This window comes from Sceloporus occidentalis, unplaced genomic scaffold (assembly GCF_023333645.1).
Source record: "Sceloporus occidentalis isolate IW3139 unplaced genomic scaffold, rSceOcc1.0.p SCAF_10, whole genome shotgun sequence".
NCBI classification, from domain to species: domain Eukaryota; kingdom Metazoa; phylum Chordata; class Lepidosauria; order Squamata; family Phrynosomatidae; genus Sceloporus; species Sceloporus occidentalis.
The window spans coordinates 21,749,130-21,767,366 of record NW_028316990.1 but is presented as its reverse complement, the minus strand read 5'-3'; the positions used below and the strand labels follow the sequence as shown (position 1 = coordinate 21,767,366).

Here is an 18,237-nt window from a genome sequence, read left to right as displayed (position 1 = left end):
ACCATCACTTAAAACACTTAGAGATGCTGGACTGTCAAGAGAGATTGTACGAGTCCCAGGTCTTCCCAGGGCCTGCGCCTTTGAAAAAGTGGGGGTACTTGTCTGGATGCCGGAAGTGGGGGGGAGGGGGGTGCCAGCCGTAGAAGCTGGAGAACTGAAGTGGTAGGGGGCCCATTGCTGCAGTGACTCCAGACCCGACTTTAAGACTCTTCCTCCTGCAGCTGCTCTGAGTTGACTGGGAGCAAGGCTGTTGCTGAGACAAGGATGGGATCAGGTCTAGCACCAGCTGAGCTGCCATTCAACCAGAAGTGGGCTGGGCCCCCAGTAAGTGCCCCTACTGGACCCATGCCGCTTCCCGCCACATCCTGGTAAATACTGATGTAAGAACCAGTATCAAGACCATGTTGACTACAATCCAGGGCATTCTGTTCATCATCTCTCCAGTACTATGGGAAGTGCACTCTGCAATTGTACAAGGGCCCTCTTTCAAAGCTAAACCGTGGCACAGGAGCCAAGCAAAGGCTCTCTTGTGAAGCCCTCTAAGAAGAATTGTCTTGGAAGTTGGTCTGCCCAAACAAAAACAAGGCCCAAGTAAAAGCCAACCTACTCCCTGCTGGGCTTAAATATGTGCTTTTTGGGGGAGCAGAGGCAGAAGGGCTGTGCTGAGCCAGGAATGTCAGGCACCGCTTTCCGCATGGGGTTCTGTCCAGCTCAGAACTATCCAGATGGATTGGCAAGGACAGCTGGTTAGAGGTTGGAGCAGGAGTCCTTCCTGGGGCCTGAGGGCAAAGCAGAGTCCACCCCACTGTTGTCAAGATGTCCAGGAAGACCAGCGGCTCTCACCCTTTCACCTTCCTCCAGGCATTCTGGACGTCAGGTCCCAGAATCCCCAACGACAGGCCCATACCAGCTGGGGCTTTTGGGAGCTGAAGATGTCCAAACCCATCTGCGAGAGAGCCAAAGGTTGAGAAGAACCACTGGTCCAGACACAGTGAGTCCCCCATGCAAGCCTCCCAGGCGTTTGGACCTTCAGCCTACAGAAATCCTGTGGCTGCTGAGAGGTTGCACAAAACATCTGGAGAACTGCTGAGAATCCTTCGGTCAGTGGTGCCCTTTCCCTGCACAACCCACTTCCCTCTCTTGGCCAATGTGGGGGAGGTGGAGGCACACAATCCCTAAACCAGGGGTGCCAGGGCTGCCCCTAGGCCTGGTCTCCCCCCAGTTGGGCTCCCCTGGGCAGACATGCCCCACAGGATACACACCAAGCTAAGGCTTCTTCGGGAGCTTCCTTCAGTCCTGGCCACCAGGGCTACATTCAGCGGTTTCCACTGAAACACACCAAGAAACCACGGTGAAGCAACCCACCCAGTGCCCAGACCAAGAGTGCTGGACCCCCGAGACCCACTTGGCTGGTGGGGAAGAGGGCTGACAGTCACCTGCGGGACAGAGCTGTAGAGGAAGCCAGAGACCCAGAAAAACCAACCCAAAAAGCAGAAAGCCAGCCAAAAAGGATAAGGAGCGGAAAATGGAAGAGGCAGCCATTCAGGTTGCACAAGTTCAATTTCCCAAGAGATTCGTGACATGCAACAGCTGCTAAGTGGTGGTGGCAGTCCCAGCATCCTGGGTGTGAGAGGCTGGGGTGCAGCAGAGGAAGGAGGAGGAGGAGGAACAGGTGGAGGGGAGGGGGGTGTCACTGATTTAAGCATTGTCGCCTTTGGCCATCTGGCACCCCCCCCACCCCCAAACCCCCGGCTGAGCTAGAACTAACCGAGGTCGGGGAGTTGCATTCGCTAACAGACTGGCAGGTCTCTGAGGCCTCGGAGGACGCAGAGCTGGAGGACTTCTGCCATGCCCAAAGTCCAACCGGCACCAGCGGCAGCAGCAAAACAGACACATGTGCAGAGAAGGAAGAGAAGAGAGCAGGTTATGCAGCCGGTGAAGGAAAAGCAGCAGCAGCAGCAGGCAGGTGGAGGCAAAGGTGGAGGGGACCGACAACTCTGGCACAGAGCAAGCAGCCAGGCTCTTGGCATCCCAGCCCCAGGCACCAGCTCTTAACCAGCGGCACCAATCCTGGCAAAACGTATGCCACCCTTCACGCACAGAAGCACACATTAGCAGAAAGCTGGCTGGGGAAGAGGCGGATGCTGCTAGGACCTCTCAATTCCACCAGCGCTCCTTGAATCACAAAGGGGCTCACTGGGGCTCTCAATCACTCATCCAGGCTGCCAACAGCACAGCCGGCCTCAGCTGCTGCCTTCCTTCAGGTACCATGTGCCACATGGCTGTCAGGAAAGACACCCTGGCCTTACCTGACTTGTGATGTCCGAGGGCATGGGGGAAGGTGGCTTAGAGAACATGGCATCCTGGGAGATGAAGCCAGAGTCGTGTGATGAGACGCTGGACAGGCGGGTGTTGGCATTTACCGGCTGTGCCAGGCTGCAAGGCAAAGACAGGGGGCACTGGGTCACTGAGCCTGAGGACCCATGGAGGGGGGACAGCAAGAGGGAAAAATAAAATTGGAAGGGGGGGCACTTGAGAATGACGGAGCCTATTCTCAGGACAGAGATAGGCAAAGGGGGCCAAGGTGATCCCTTGCACAGTCAGTCATAAGAACAAGGGGACAAACTATGCCAGAGGCAGGAAAGGAAAGAAGCATGTTGAGAGAAGAAGGTGTCCCATTGCTTCCTAGTGGGACCCAACTATCCTTGATGGTAGAAGAGCCCAGCAAGACTAGCGACTCAAGCTGGCTGCCACTTGGGAGCAGGCATCCATTCAGTGGGATGCAGATTGTTAAGCACTTAGTGTTTTTTGCTTGTTTTGGTACGTGAAAGCATTTCAGACTGATTGGTGAAACTGTGGAACTCCCTCACAAGAGAGGTCAGGCTGGCTCCATCATCCCACCACAGCTTCGGGTGGACAGCTAAAACTGTGTGGTTTTGCACAGTGTTTGACCCTTAAAATTAGGGGTGGCAGCTTAGGCTGTTTTTAATGAAGAAAAGAAACCCCCACCTCACTCTGCTGCTGCCTCTTTCTCCATGGCTGCCAAGCATCCATCTGAACAGAGGCTTAAGTCCATCTGCACCCACCTCCCGTGCTTTGGCTCCACTGCTCCAGGAACAACGGTCTTTCCTTCACTCCCTCTTTGCGCTCATCCTTGTCACATTTAGTTTTCTAAGCCCCCCTCCTGGGCTTTCCTTCCCCCAACGTGACTGTGAGGAAGGGCATCAAGGGGCTGAGCTGTGCTGGGGGTCCCTCTCCCTCCAAGCCCTTTCCTCTGTGCCAGTTCAGACAACTGCACGGCCTTCCTCTTAATCCAAGGGGCAGGGAGAGGGGCACAGCTGATGAACAGCCTTTGATCTGCCAGCCTCTCTTCTCAGGGGGAGGGAGAGGGTGCGCAGAGCCTTAAATTATGCATTTCCTGCTGTAATGTTCTGAAAGAGCAAGTAGGCCTGTTTCCATTTATTCCATTTGAAGTATTTCTGAGCTGCGTCTGAGTCAAAGAAAGCCTCTTGCTTGTCTCCCTGTGATTAGAGCTTAGCCAAAAGGCAAGGCGGGAGGCCGCCAGTCCAGAGCTCTGCCAGGCAATTTGCTGGCACTTGTGAGCCCCCTAATGCTAGCTCAGCCCTACAGCACAGAGGGGCTGCCCTCATCGTGCAAGCAAAAGGAGGCCTTCCAAATACCTGCAGGGGCCATCACCACCAAAAGGAGGGTCACGGCAACATGAGAAGGCTGGAGGCGGAGGCTGGGAAGCCCCCTGCAGCCCCTAGCCCACTGGGCCATGGTTCTGTGGCTTCCACAGTCTTACCTGCACATGCTGGACTTGCGGGAGCCAGAGCTGCTGGGGGAGGAGGGGGGCGTCTGGTATGACCAGCTGTAGTCAGAGCCCTTCAGGTCTTTGATCACCTGCAAAAGAGCCGGCATTGGGGTCAGGCCCTGTGTGTGTCTGTGGGGGTGGGGTGGGGTGTTTCTTTCAGGGGGATCCGTAGGCATAAAATGCTCTCCTGCCTTGACCCATGGCTGTGACTCTCCTACCTGTTCACTGGCTAATGGCAACTTGTGAGGGTCAGCAGTCAGGACCACCAGATCATCAATGATGCCCTGGAGATGGGTGATTTCTCCCAGCATGGTAATCTCTCCATTCTGGAAGATGAGAGAGGGGAAAGAATTAAGACCTATGGGCACAGGGGACAAACTACCATACCCCCAGAAGACAAACGGCCAAGAGTCCCACCGTATCCCAAAGGCACACTGGATTTATTTGGCTTCAGCTTCTCATGGACATGGATTCAGCAACAGGACAGCCGAACAAATCCACCACATAGTTATCTAAGTGTATCTTAACACGAGGAAGGACATAGTGGGATTTTGGCCAATGTGCAGCCTCATCTGCAGAGGGGCAGAGTTGGGGGGAAACAAAGCCCTTTGCCCACCTTGCCAGCCATAGACGGGAGCTTCTGCGAGGGAATGCCTGGCAGAAGAGGGGATTGCCCTCTTTGGCACCAGAGGAGGGGCTGGTGGGTACTGAGACGGACAACTAGGGGACTGCCCCCCGAAGCAACTGAGCCATGGAGGCGTTCCCACAAGGGGGAAGAGGCTCCTCTGGCCAGAGAGATGCCGTCGGGAAGGGGGGCAATCCAGGACGTGCCAGCAGGCAGCCTCGGGGATGACCAGTCTGAGACCTTAATCCAGGCTTGCGGTGGTGGCCCAGAGCTTAATCCAGATTACTCTAATAGGATGATAGTTAAATTACTGAAATGAAGTAAGGAATATCGTCCTTGTCACCTGACTATTAACCACACATCCTGTTTGCTAATGGCCCAAGAAAATCTAGCAGTTGTATGTGGGCAATAAGATAAGCAGTTTTGGGAGGAGGAGAGAGTTGTTGCTGTTGTCATGTGCCTTTGAGTCATTTCTGATTTATGGCAACCCTATCATGGGGTTTTCTTGGCAGAATTTGTTCAGAGGGGAGGCTGAGGCTGGTAGAGTGTGGCTTGCGCAAGGTCACCCAATGAGTTTCTATGACCAAGCAGGAATTTGAACTCTATTCTCCAGAGTCACTGTCCATCGCCCAAACCATTACATCATGCTGAGAGAGAGAGAGAGACTCTATGGTTTGGGGGCAAAGCAAGTTGTAGAAAAAGAATGAGAGCATGCTGAACTGAAACACTTTGGAAGCATCCTGTGCGGTTTCATCTGGGTCCCTGCAGTGCAGATCCAGAGGGAATCAGCGCCTGCTGTCATGCTCCTTAACTCAGATATTATGAAATACAATAAACCTCTTGAGGCTTTTCTCCAGCAGAAATAAAACCAGGCCCAGAATCACTGCCTATTAAGAAGTGGAGTGGGCATTAAAATGATTGCCCCCAAGTCTACTTTGAGTTGTGAATGCGAGACCCTCAAGTAATGACTTTGATGGGGTCTCTGAACCTGCAATAGGGTCTACCTCTTCTCCTACTGCCTCCACCTTTTCCATTATTGTCTTCTCCGAAGAGTAAAACAACATTAAAATATATATTAAAAACTGTATGCAAAGAGGTTTGATAGGATCTACTGGGCTGCTCCGTGCCACCAAAAGCCCAAAATAGTGCCATGGGTGTTTGCCCTTAATTCCACAGATACGGTAAGCCTAGACCCTCATCTCACAATCCCTGCTGAGCTGTTGGAACTTACATCCCAATAGACCTGTGTATAGTTTTGGTCTGACAATACCGCTATGAGAGGGGAGCCGCAGCAGAAGTTTCATTCCTAGGCTTGCCAACAAATATTTACTGTGCATTTTCTTTGGGGGGAGGTCCTTCCCTCTGGGGGTCTCCCCAATCCCCCTGTGGTTGGCCAAGGAGTCGGGGTGGGCACGTACCACCACTGGCTGCAGGTAAGCGATGAAGGTGCAGAACCTCCCTCTCTCCTCAATGAGGGCTTTGCGGACGGCCTGCTTCTCCGTCTCTTCCAAGAGGAGGTACATGTCATTGACGTCCTGGAGAGCATTGTCCAGCTGGGGCTGCAGGTCCCCCTTCCCTGAAAAAAACAGAGTGAGACCAGGGCGCAAGATGGGAGGCTCCCTTTTTCCGGGAAACCAGCCACCCTCCACAGAAGGGCTCAACAACTACCCACCCACCCTGGTTTATGCACCGCTGTCTGCCATGGAGAGGTCTTGCCAGGAAGATCCTGCCCCAGGCTAAAAGGGAGCCAGGCCTCCCCGCGTTTCATGTGGGTGATGCCTGTCTCCCCCAGGACCTAGGGGACAAGGGTTGTTAGGCAGGGGAGCAGCAGGTGGAGAAGGCTCCTGTGGGCTCTGAGCTCATGGACCAGGGGCCCAAAGGCCAGTTCTCGGCCCCTGGGACCTGCTGTGGGCTGTGCCAGGTCCTCCAAACAAATCTAGAGCTGGGTGGAAGTCCATCTTTAGGTCTGTGAGTCTTTTGTTTGGGAGAACAAGTCTTAGGGGCACTGAGGGAGAACTGCCACTTCTAGGGGCTTCTAGGAGTAGCATTGCCTATTTTCTGTCAAGATATATCTAATTACTGGGGCAAACCGAGAGGGCACCTTGGGCCAAAAGCCCAGGGCACTGCCCACACCTTGCGTGATTCTCATCCCTCTAGCACCATCTTCCACTAACGGTCTGTCCCCACTTCCACCGTTCAGTCACAAGTCCAAACCATCCAACCCAGGGCTGGAATCATAAGCCAGCCTGCAAAATGGGGAGCCAAGGCCCAGTAGCTGCCAACCCAGCCCAGGATGAACCCTCTTGACAACTGGGGATGTTGGTGTTGAGGCTCTAGGCCTGGAAGACACCAAGTGTGGCCTCTCCTTTGTCTAATTTTGAAGAAAACCCATTTGAGACACAGATTCTATTTTGGGTTGCCAGGCCTGACTGCATCTCTACTACAGACAAGTACAGTGGGCCCTCCATAAGCAGGGATCCGTTCCGGATCCCCCTGCATATGAGGAAAAACGTGCAAGCTCAAACCCCATTGGTTGCAATGGGGGAGCGCTTCTGCTTTCAGTGCGGCACATGCGCCATGGGCACATGCGCCATTCATCGCCTGGCAGCTTAACCTTCTGCGTAATGTTAAAGCCGTGTATGGGGCGCCTGTATATAATGCAGGCGCACTGTATATTTCCCTCTGTGTATTTGAAAGTTAGAAGCTCTCCATCCCTGGTGTTGTGTGCTTTGCACGATACACCCCCTTTTCTTCTGACCTACTCAAGTTCTCTCTTCTCCTGCCTTTGGTTCCTCTCCCCCTTCCTTTCTGCCTGGCATCTCTTACTATGCCCACCCCATGCCCCCAACAGCCTCTCCCTTCTTCACCCAGGAAGCCACAGACTTTGCAAGGAAGGGGAAGCCTAAACTTTGAAGGCAGTCACTAGACACAGAAGAGGTATTTTTGGGGGGTGGGGGTTCCTTCTCCTGCCATGCAAAATGTTCTGAATGCATCCCCAGAGTTGGTTCAGATCATCTGGAAGACCAAAGCCAGCTTCTGGCTCTGACATATTCCCTGTTATTGCCTATCTGGTCTCTCCTGCACCTTGCAAGGGGCACCGTGACCTTTGCCACCAAGAAGATGGGCATTAGCTAACCCACGATCAAATGCAGAAGCAGCTGCACATGTACACAACCCCGGGTCTTTGGAGCAGTTGGGGGTCCCCCCACCCCACTGCTTGTGCTGCCACTCAACTTGTCTTCTGCCTTATTACTTTTGGGCAACCTTCAGGGACCTGTGTAAATCCAACCACCCTCCATGGCTCTCCCAATGCACCACCCCTCCCTGGTTGCCCAACAATGACTCTAAATCCGTCCCACATGCAGTCCTTCCCATTCCACCGCCAGTGCAGGATTTGGGGTGACTGAGCAGCTGGGCCCCACTAGCAAGGCCTTCTGGTTAGCGGCATGAGGGTGGGTGGCCATAGCCAGAGGCCAATCCAGGCAGAGGTATCAAGAGAGAGGCTTTGAAGGGTTTGCCAAAGCACAGCTACTGCCAAAGAGGGCTTCTGCCACATTTAAGCAAGAAGTGCTGTGGTGGCATTTGCAGTGAGCGACAAAAACCTCTGCTAAGCACTCAGCATGGAGACTGGCAGCTCTTGGCTCCGTGGCCCTTTGGCCATACCTCCCACAGTCATGGCCCCACCATCACTTCCACAAGCCCCCATGCAGAGAAGGTAAAGCGAGAGGTGACTGAGCAGCCAAGAGGAGGAGGAAGAAGAGTGGTGGAGATGGCGAGGATGGCTGACTTCCATGGAAAGGTCTAGAATTGCCAAAGCGGCTGAGACAGTGGCAGTGGGGGCATGGTTTGGCGGAACCAAGGCTGAGATCCTGGATGCGGGGCTCAGCAGGAGGGGGAACCACTGTGGCTAAACCCCCAGCAGCTGCTGGTCCAAGGCAAGTTGCCTGAGTGGGCTGGGAAGTAGCTTTTTGATGGAGCCAGGGGCAGTGTGCCAGGCATAGCAAAAGCTAGCACCAAAAGGGGAGGGTGAGATGCCCCCCCCCAGTTCAGTTAAGGGAGCTCTCCCCATCCCATCCCACCCCCAAACACAGAGCTTGCCCTCCCTGGGAGGAATTTGGGGATGGATCTCAGCAGTGGACCCCCAGCCATCCAAGGAGGGAGAGCAGAGCCTCAGGAAGAGACAGAGGAGATGGAATGGAGGGGGGTTTCTAGCAAGAGGGGCTGATGAGGCCTGAAATGAGACCCAGGTTTAGGGGGTTGCTTTGGTTGCTGGTGAGGAAGGGACCAAAGACAGACCTCTATGTGGGGCAAACCGAACTCGCACCCCATGTGCCACTGCCAGCCTACATCAGCCTGAGGGGGTCCTTTTAGTCCCCCCACCCCCACCCGGCGATCACGGGCACATCTGGTGGAGAGAGAGAGAGAAAAGGTCTTCCTGGTGGCTACTCCCAGCCTCTGAACTCTCTGACACAAGAGATGAGCCCAACCCACTCTCAGACAGGCTTTAGGCTGCTCACCGGCAGCTTCAGGTATCTCTTTTTATGGAAGGTGCGGCACATGCACCCTCATTTCAACTATTTAATTGCTTTAAAACTGTTTCACATCAATGCCATTTTTAGTAAGATAGATTAGTTGTGTTTTTACTAGCACAATTGGAATAATGGAAGATCATGGCCATAGACAGCCAAAGAATGGGGAAAGATCAAAGAGGCAAGAAACCCCTTTCTGGTTTGGAGTAAGTAGTTTTTTGTAGTGTTAAAAATGCAGAAAACCCCTGCTATCAATTTAAAAGGAGAACAGCTGTTCCTAATTGTTTGCACAAGAAGAAAACCCAACCTTTTTCTAAAGTAAGCAACCACTCTGGGAGCAACTTCTCCAGTCTCAGATTTGGGAGGCCATCTCCTTTGCAGCTGTGACTGGAACAGATGGAGGCAAATAAAAGGCAGCATTGGCCTATCCTAAAGGGCTGTTGTGAGCTTTCTTGAGCTTCTGTCTGCATCACACCCCATGCTGCTAATTCAATGTGTCATGATCTATCAGGAAGGTTGAAAGGGAAGTTGAGGTCTTCCTGGCCCCAAAGATAGCAGAAGGAGGAGACTCAATGTGGGGCCACGGACTGCCTGCCTGTCAGCATGGATGGGGCCTACACATGCCTTTGGAGCGTGGTCCCCTTGAAGCTGAATCTCATTTCAAGCCCAACCAGGAAGGAAGAAGGTGGCCAGGATGACAGAGAAGTCAAGCCGAGGCCACGGAGAGGCAAGGAAGATGAATGGAGGCAAGGATGAAGCGGGTTTGGCAGTAGCGTTTGACTTACCAAGTAGTTCTACAGGAAGAATGTGGAAAAGAAGGAAAGAGAAGAAAGGAAGAAAGAGAAAGAAAGAGAGGTAGAAAGGGAGGAAGAAGAGAAATAAAGAAGAAGAGTTTATGAAAGACAGGCAGATGTACAGAGGAGCCATCTTTTCACTCAAGATGGGACCCCCGAGTGGCCCCCCTCCCCAATTCCCCAGCTATCACCATTCTTTCTGGATACAACCCCAAACAAGTACACCACTCACTCACACGCACACCGGACCACCCCACTTACATCCATTAAAAGTCTCCCCCGCTAGTGACAGCATCCTCTGTGTCTGAGATCCCACCACAGTGCATTCAGGCATACCATTAATCCAGCAATGCCCAGGGAAAGGGGACAGGGCCTGAGGTGCAGTTCTGCCCAGGCTTTAAAGAGGCAGCCGTGCCACAGGCAGAAGATGAGGGAGAACTGTGGGTCCAGCTCAGCTAGTCATCAGGAGTCAACTGGCACCAGCCGCAACCTTCCAGCTGGTGAGGCCCCGGGCACCATCTTACCTTTGCGGGCTTTCTTCTGAAGTTTCAGTGTGTCAGAGGACTTCTTTTTGATCTCGTGTCGGGCGCGCTTGTACTCTGGAGAAGGAACCAGGACAGACAAGTGCTGGAGTCACACTTGTGGCGTGCAGAATATTCCTCCTGCCAACCCCTTCCCCCTCATGCCACAGCCACAGATCAGCAAGAGGGTTCAGGGCCCCCCATAAGTCTGGAGCAGGGAAGACAGGGAATTGCTCCAAGGAGCTGTGGATGAAGCCCCAACTTTACTCCTCCTCCCCAGCTGTGTTCTGGAGAGCAGAGATGTTCCAGTTTGTTGCTGGCCTCTGCCAGTGAAATGCTAGCTGCCCAAGGGGCACATCACACTCAAAACTAAGTTGGACATCCAAACTTTGCCCAGTTTTACCTTTCGCATGGTCTTTGTCCAGCTGGTTGGCAGTTTTCTTCCAGTCCTCAATCCGGTCTTGCAGGGGGTTGATCAGGCTCTCCATGAGGGCACTGCAGCAGGAGATATGCCAGGAGGGCAAGGTGAGGAGGAAGAGGAGGCCTCTGCCCATGCAAGACACCCTTGGGCCCCACAGCTCCTCGGAGGCAGCCGTGCCGTGCCCCTGAACCTTCCAGCCTTTGGGCCCCCAAGAAGTGAGACTGGTAAATGTCTTCTTCCCATGAGGCAAAGGAGGCCAAGAAAAAAACTGTGGCTATCACACACTGAGTGACACCCAGAGAATCTAGCACTGTATTGCCTCACATCACACAACATATCCCATACTGGTTGGGGATGCTGGGAATTGCAACCCACTACATCTGATTTGGGACAGCTGGTATAGGGGGAAACAGACCCTGATCCCCACCTCCCATAGGGTGGAGGAGGCAACCCACTGAAATTCTCCAACCCCTCTCCCCCAAAAACAACCCCAAAAAGGGGTTTGTTTGTGGGGGGGGGGAGGAATCCCAGAAGTGGAGAGATGGGAAGGGACCCTGAGGGCCATCTATCTTGAACCCCTTTTCCCAGCACAGGCAATCACCAGGTAAAGAATGCCCAAGTGCTGGGCATCATCCAGCCTCTCAGAAACCTCCAGCAAAAGACAGCCCAACACCTTCCAAGGGAGTCTACCGCACTTACTTGGTAAACTGCCTCAGTTTGGCCTCAATGCTCCGGTGCCGCATACACATCCGGGTGAGGGCTGAGCCGATGTCCCTTGTGGCTCCTGGAAGGAGAGGGGAAGAGAAAACCCATTATCCCCTCTGGGGAATGGAGAAGGATTCCTTCCAGGGCACACCTTCCACCCAACTTTCCCAACAGGAAGGATGTAAATCTGGCACTATTTCCAACCTCACACTAAGGACAAACAATTGCCCCATTCCTCTCCCCACTGGAGAAAACAACCATTTCTCTCACAGTATTCAACAGTCCCAAAGCAAATAAACATGTTTTCCATGCAAATAATTCTATTTTCTGCACAGGAAACACTTTTTTCAAACTGGGGGGGGGGGGGATCCAAGTGTTCTTCAATGCACAATAATTCCTCCACCACATCTCAACATGTTCAAATGCCAGGAAGAAATGGCACAAAGCCTTCCTGCTCTGTTATCCTTCTCCATGAGGTCTCCTGACACATTTCTCAAATAACTGCAAATACACTTTCCACCGCTACTACAGAGAGAGAGAGAGAGAAAGATGGAGAATCCGAAACAGCATCAAGATAGCGGGAGCTGCGTCTGCGTCCCGCCAGTGTGTCAGATTGTCTAACCTGCAGAAAGAAGGAAGAGGACGAATCTGGCTGAGAGGATGAAGGAGGAGGAGGAGGAAGCAATGTTCTCCTGAGATTTCTGGGGTCAATGTGAAGGGCCACCAGACAGGTCCCAAAAAATAGGCATTAGGCGTCTCTTGCAGGCCGGTCTCAGCCAGAGAGTCTTTCTCCGCTGCCTCCACCTCTTCTTTCTTTCTGTGTCCCGAGTTCCAGATGGCCCGGATACCAGGAGTCTGGTAAAGAGGCAGAAGCCATCTGCTGCATGGGGAAGCCAGCCAGCTCCGTACGGTGTTAGGGCAAGCGTGGCTGCAAAGCCAGCTCAGATAGCCACCAGCCCAGTCTGGAGGGACCCTCCCTGGGCAAGGAGGCCAAGGAGACACACCCAAGGGCTGCAGGCTCCAGGCTATGATCCAGACATATGTGTGTGTGTGCGCGCGCCTGCATATAAAAGCACATCGCACTGGACCACTGATGTTTGTTGTTTCTGTGTGCCTTTAAGTTGTTTCCAACTTATGGCAGCCCTAAGGCTATCATGGGTTTTTCTTGGCAAATTTCTTCAAATGGGGGTTGCCATTGCCATCCTCTGCGGTTGAGCGAGTGCGACTTGCCCAAGATCACCTAGTGGGTTTACATGACCAGGTCAGTATTCAAACCCTGGTCTCCAGAGTCATAGTCCAGTGCTCAAACTGGATATGCCAGAAAGCCAGGGGTACCAGGTGCCCATCTCTTCTCTCTCTCTGGCAATCCTGGCAATAAATGAGAAGGGGTTCTGCAATGTTTTGGAGGGGTGGGGGTGCTGGGAAGAGTCTGTGGGGATCCCAGGTGCCAAGTACAGCCTGTAGGATTCCCCCCATCCCCTACAGAACCACTCCAGTGTCTCTTCCTTTCTATTGTACAAGAGCCTCACACACACACATACACAGAGGCCAAAATCCTACACTGAAATGGAGTTACATTATGCAACCCCTATACTGCATACCAATGCGGCACAAGGCATGTGGATCAATGGCCAAGGCGCACAGCTTTCAACCCTACTGTGCAACTGCAATGCACAATGGGCAAAGGCCATCTGTAGAAGCAATCTGCATTCTCATGCTATTCTGTGTACTTCATTGCACTACAGATCCAGATGTGCTGCTCTACCTATGCTGTTGCCAGCTGGATACAACCAGAGCATACTGTCCAAAACCCGACTTCACATGTGCAGCAGAATGTATGCCTAAATCAACATCACGGCGCTGTCCCATACACCCCCAGGCAAATGCATCGGATGCCAAATGCACATGGGCATTCCTAGAGGGTTGTGCCTTCTACAACCCCATAATACTGCCCCCCTCATGTGTCCTTGCGATGTGCTGGAGGAGTTCTCTAAAGCCCCCTCTCCTTCTTTTCCACGCTTTCTAGGCAGATGCACAAAGAAAGAAACCCTGGCACCCTGAAAGGGCAACATGCCAAGAAAGCCCTCTGCTGTTTTTGTGGGCACTTCGTCTTCATTTCCCACCCCTTCCCAGAGAGTCTTGTCAAGGCTGTGGGGGGGCCACCAACCCCCCCAAAAAAAAAACAACCAAAGGGGGCTGCAGTGCTGCCACTGCCCAACCCCCTCCTGACCTCCTTTCCAAATGGATGCTCATCTCAGCTGACTTTTCTGTTTTTCCAGCACAGCTCAGCCACTGGTTATCATTGGGCCACATCTGTCCATGCGGCTTCCCTTAAATCCAAAATCCTTCACAGGGAACCCTGGTGGCGGTGAGAGATGGGGGGGGGGGGACTGGGCATCAGGGCACAAACATGTCCAGCAGCCCCTCCAGAGCACCCCCATCTGCCCATTTGGGAAGACTAGAGGTCACTCTTAACATAGGGGAGGCACAGGATAACTGCCCCCTCCTCTTCCCTAGCATTGAGGCATCTCCCCACTCCATGCCATAGTCCTTTCAAGGTTAAAATATTGCTGGGGGACAAGCTCCCCAGTGAGCCTGCACACGAATGCCAGGGATGGCTTAGCTCCCAGATGCAGACCCCTCCAGGGACTGCAGAGCCCACCAAAGATGCAACACAAATGGAAAAACAACAACACTTGCATCCATCACAACCACCCTGGATGTGGCTGGATGTCCACGCTTGCTTTTCAAAACTTGGTATCTTTCTAATGTTATCTGGTTCACAAAATCTTAGAGATGGAAGGGGCCCAGAGGCCACAAAGTCCCACCCGATGCTCAATGCAAGATCTGTGAATGATCTCCAGCTGGTGCCTCTCTAGAAACAGAGAGCTGTCCAGCCTCCTTTTGAAGCCCTCCAGAGGAGGAGACCCCACCGCCTCTCTAGGAAACTGGTTCCATTGCCAACCATTTCTCACTGTCAAGAAGGTCCTTCTCATGTTCAATTGAAATCTACCCTCCTGTCATTTAAAACCATTAGACTGGCCCTACCCTCTGGGGCAGCAAAGAACAGTCCTGCCCCTCTTCTCTGGGGCAGCCCTGGAGGGGTATCTAAGGAGGGCAAATAATGTCCCCTCGCTGGACATGCCCATCTCCTTCAGCCTATCCTCAGGCTTTGTCCTCCATACCTCTTATCAACCTTGTGGCCCTTCTCTGAACCTACTCCAAGAGGCTGCCTCTGCCTTCAAAACAGAATAAGGCAGGTGCCCCTTTTCCAACATGCCACTGGCCATGGCTAAGACTCCCACGGCGTGGGAAGACGCACGTTCGGAAAACCCTCCTTTAGCAGTTTCCCAAAGGAGGTAGCCATCATAATCTGTTTGTATACAAAAGCAAAGGAACCAGTTTTCAGAGGAGAGGAAGAAAGTCTGGTGGTGGCACCTGTAAAACCAATACATCTATTTATTTTATTCTGGATTTATGTGGATTAAAATCCACTTTGGACCTTCCGAGGAAGTGGATTTTAACCAACAAAAGGTCAAGGCGAAATAAATAAACAGTCTAGGTCTGAGGGGTGCTTCTAGGGTTCTCCCTGGGGATTCATGGGTAACAGGCACTTCCAGACCTGGAAAGGGAGCCACTCACCCCAAAGGAGCCAGGTGCCTCTTATCATGGCGCTGGGATGGCTCTCCCTCCCAGTCCTTGTGGTGGGAGTTTGTGTGGGTGGGCAGTGGATTAGGGGAGATCAGCAGAAGGTGGAGGGAGCCAGGCTGGTGGACTGTGAGGTCTATGGGAAATCAACCCCCTCCTGCCAGGTCCTGCAGGTGGGCAGTTTCCCTTTCATCTGTTGCTTTTCTGCCTATTCATGCAAAGGCCAGGGACCAAACTCGCCAGCAGATGGTGGGAGTCTGGATCAGGCCTTCGCTGTCAGACCTGCTACCCTTCTGAGATGCTTCCAGCTGGTTTCTCCTGGAGGACAAATAGTGGATGGATGGGAAGGAAAGTGCGTGTGCATGTAAGTGAACCCAGAACTTGGAAAAGGTACAGCTCCCAGCATCTCCCTCTTGGAAAGATTACAAGCCCAGGTTCCATGCTCTGGAAGAACCCAGTCGCTCTTCTATTTCTTCTTTTTCTATCTTGTATCTATAGTATACTTGATTATCTGTATTGACTATTTTGTTTTACTTTGCATTGTGTGCATGTGTGTGTTTATTGTATTTTATATTATTGGGATAGCTATAAATGTTTTATTCTGTAACTGTTTGTAAAGTGCATGTACATGGATGGCAACATATAAATGAACAACAACAATAATAATTCTAATTTTATAAACTCATTTACTGAGTCTTGTGCATGTGTATTTACACACATATTTACAAGCACATAACAAAATAACCAAGCAACAAGAAATAAAGAAACGGGGGAATCCCAGAGCCAACAGAGGAGACAGAACAGGCAAATATCAATTCATCACAGCAGTAAATTATGGAGTAACAATTAAGGTAATAAATTAACCACCCATTTCCTTCCCAGGCGCTGCTGGTTTCTTATTTCCCTGACCTGCGCTGCCGACATCTCCTTCCAAGTCTATTTAGCTGACCAAACCATACTATTTTATCTCTCCTCAGCCCCCGCTGAATACCAGCAGGATTCAGAGGGTGTTACAGGGCAACTAATCCATACGGAGTGATCCAGCCGCCCGGGGACAAATGTGCTGTGACCCATTTCCACAGATCTGGATTTGCACTCTCCTCTCCCTCCTTTTACTCCATGGTGGCCACCAAACACAAGAAGGCTGGGGCCAGTTTTGGGGACACGTTGTTTGCCCATCAGTGACAGGCTGGCTCAGGTTTGCCGCATGCCTTACCCCTTGTGTTGGTGGCCATGTCTGCCACTTTCTGGAAAGCATCGAGGAAGGCCACAGCAGCCAGAACGGTGGTCCTGAGGGGGAAAGAGAGAGGGAAAGAGAGAGAGAGAGAGAGAGAGAGGAGAGAAAGCAGTCAGAGGGGCTGGGGCTGGATCCTTCGCTAGAGCTGCAAAGTCCCCAGAAATTATGAAGCCATGGAGGCAACGGGGCAGAGAAAAAACAAATGTTCAAGGGGGAGGGGGGATTAATTAAAAAATAAATACTAGCCTGGTTTACAAATTGAAAGTTACTTTGTTAATTTAAGAACATAAAATGCTTTATTGTACCACTTGCTTAAAATAATTATCATGTATTGAAAGTCCTTTGCATTCAGGCAATAATGCAAACATTGAATTCACTTTATACTTCCATTTTTTATGTTTAGTCACACACAGAGCTACAAGGTCTTAAACTGTAAGGATCCTTCTTTGGTTTTGCCAATCTATCAGGAACAGGCAAAAACGCAATAAAAACAGAAGAAGCCATCATGGGAATCAGAGCATCAAGAAGGCAGAAAACACTTATTCCTCTAACAGAACTGAGAAAAGGAAACCAGGACCAGGAACTGCAGCACTAAGAGAAACTGAATGTAGTTTTAGGTGCATCTGCACTGTAGAAATAATGCAGTTTGACGCCACTTTAAGTGCTGTAGCTCCATCCTACAGAATCCTGGGGTTCCTAGTTTTACAGGCTTAACTTTCTCTGCCAAAGAACACTGCTGCCTTGCAAAACGACAAATCCCAGGGTTCTGGAAGCTGAAGCCAAGGCAGTTAAAGAGGCTTGGGCCAGGTTTTCTTTCTCTTGAAGCATCTGCTTCAGGGCAGGACTCACCTTCCTGCAAGATGGCATTCATACCCTCTGACCTGGATGTCTGGCCCCAATAAGAAGAAATGTGCAACTACCAAGGGAAGGCAAGGATCCATGGGGCAGGTGATGGATCACACCTCCCCAAAGACCTTATCTGCAGCCTCAGACTGGATACACTGAGAGACGTCTGATGTTGGAAGGCCAGAAAGGAAGGTAGAGCCACGCTGGAGGGAGCAAGCTGTGAGGGATGCCAAGTCAACTCAACCATGCAGAGGGCATGCTGACCCACCTCCCCAAAAGCCTTGGGGATACAAGTGAGGTTATGTGGGTGAGCTGAGAGAAACCAGTGTGGCCATCAGCATAGTGCTTTCTCATTACTGGTTTGTTATATATTACTGCCATAGAAACAGAGAAACGGAAGCTGGATGGCCACTTCGTTAGCTGCAAATTTCTGCAGAGGCAGGGGATGGACTAAGTGGTCCTTGTGGTACCTCTCAACTCTGATTCTATCTGCAATGCAAAGCAGGATGAGCTTGAGGTTAGCCAGCCCACTTTGCTAGGCAAATCTTTGGCTTTAAGCCTTCCCTTGCAAACCATCTTAACAGTCAGTGTGGGGAGTGTGTGTTTGTGTGCAGGCAAAGGAAGAGGAAATGCAGGACTCTCTCTCTTTCTCTCTTTTGCTCTCCTTCCAGATAGCCAAGCAGCACACAAAAGGCGCATTGGGAGAGCGCGAGGGAACACACAGCGCCAATGGCCAAGTTTGCAGAGATGGACACAAGGGAGCCTTTCAAATTCACAGAGGGCTGAGAAGCACAAGCAAAACCACAGGGGCTGAGCAAGGAATATCTGGCCAGCCTAAAGCCATGGTGGACACGGCCGAAAGAAAGGGGTCCTTTATTTCTGTTGGGATTTTTTTTTTGGGAGGTGCCATTGGTTGGCAGGCTAGCAAAGAGGGAGAACTGCAGAATATTATGGGGGTGGGGAGAGAAGAAGAGCCAAAACAGAGGGTGCACCCATCATGGGTAAAAATGACCAGGAATGGTTCTCCATCACCCCAAATCCCATGCTGATTCTTGTCAGAGCCAGCCAGGGGCACTGCCAGCTAATTGGCAATTCAG

The 18,237-nt window shown here is 51.9% G+C and overlaps 1 protein-coding gene across 3 annotated transcripts in view; it reads right to left on the bottom strand.

The window, feature by feature from the left end:
• LOC149306124 (protein MTSS 2-like) overlaps window positions 1-18,237 on the bottom strand; it is a 31,057-nt gene that overhangs the window by 2,593 nt on the left and 10,227 nt on the right. The window contains exons 3-12 of one of the 3 annotated variants that reach the window (XM_089476729.1): window positions 16,274-16,347; window positions 11,404-11,488; window positions 10,687-10,778; window positions 10,287-10,361; window positions 5,858-6,015; window positions 4,033-4,140; window positions 3,806-3,903; window positions 2,310-2,436; window positions 1,769-1,843; window positions 1,263-1,328 (exon numbers count right to left, since the gene is read on the bottom strand). In XM_089476729.1, the coding sequence (XP_089332855.1) occupies window positions 1,263-1,328; window positions 1,769-1,843; window positions 2,310-2,436; window positions 3,806-3,903; window positions 4,033-4,140; window positions 5,858-6,015; window positions 10,287-10,361; window positions 10,687-10,778; window positions 11,404-11,488; window positions 16,274-16,347 (958 nt within the window). The remainder of the gene's footprint in view (window positions 1-1,262; window positions 1,329-1,768; window positions 1,844-2,309; window positions 2,437-3,805; window positions 3,904-4,032; window positions 4,141-5,857; window positions 6,016-10,286; window positions 10,362-10,686; window positions 10,779-11,403; window positions 11,489-16,273; window positions 16,348-18,237) is intronic. The other 2 variants (XM_089476730.1, XM_089476731.1) reach the window with 2 other exon arrangements.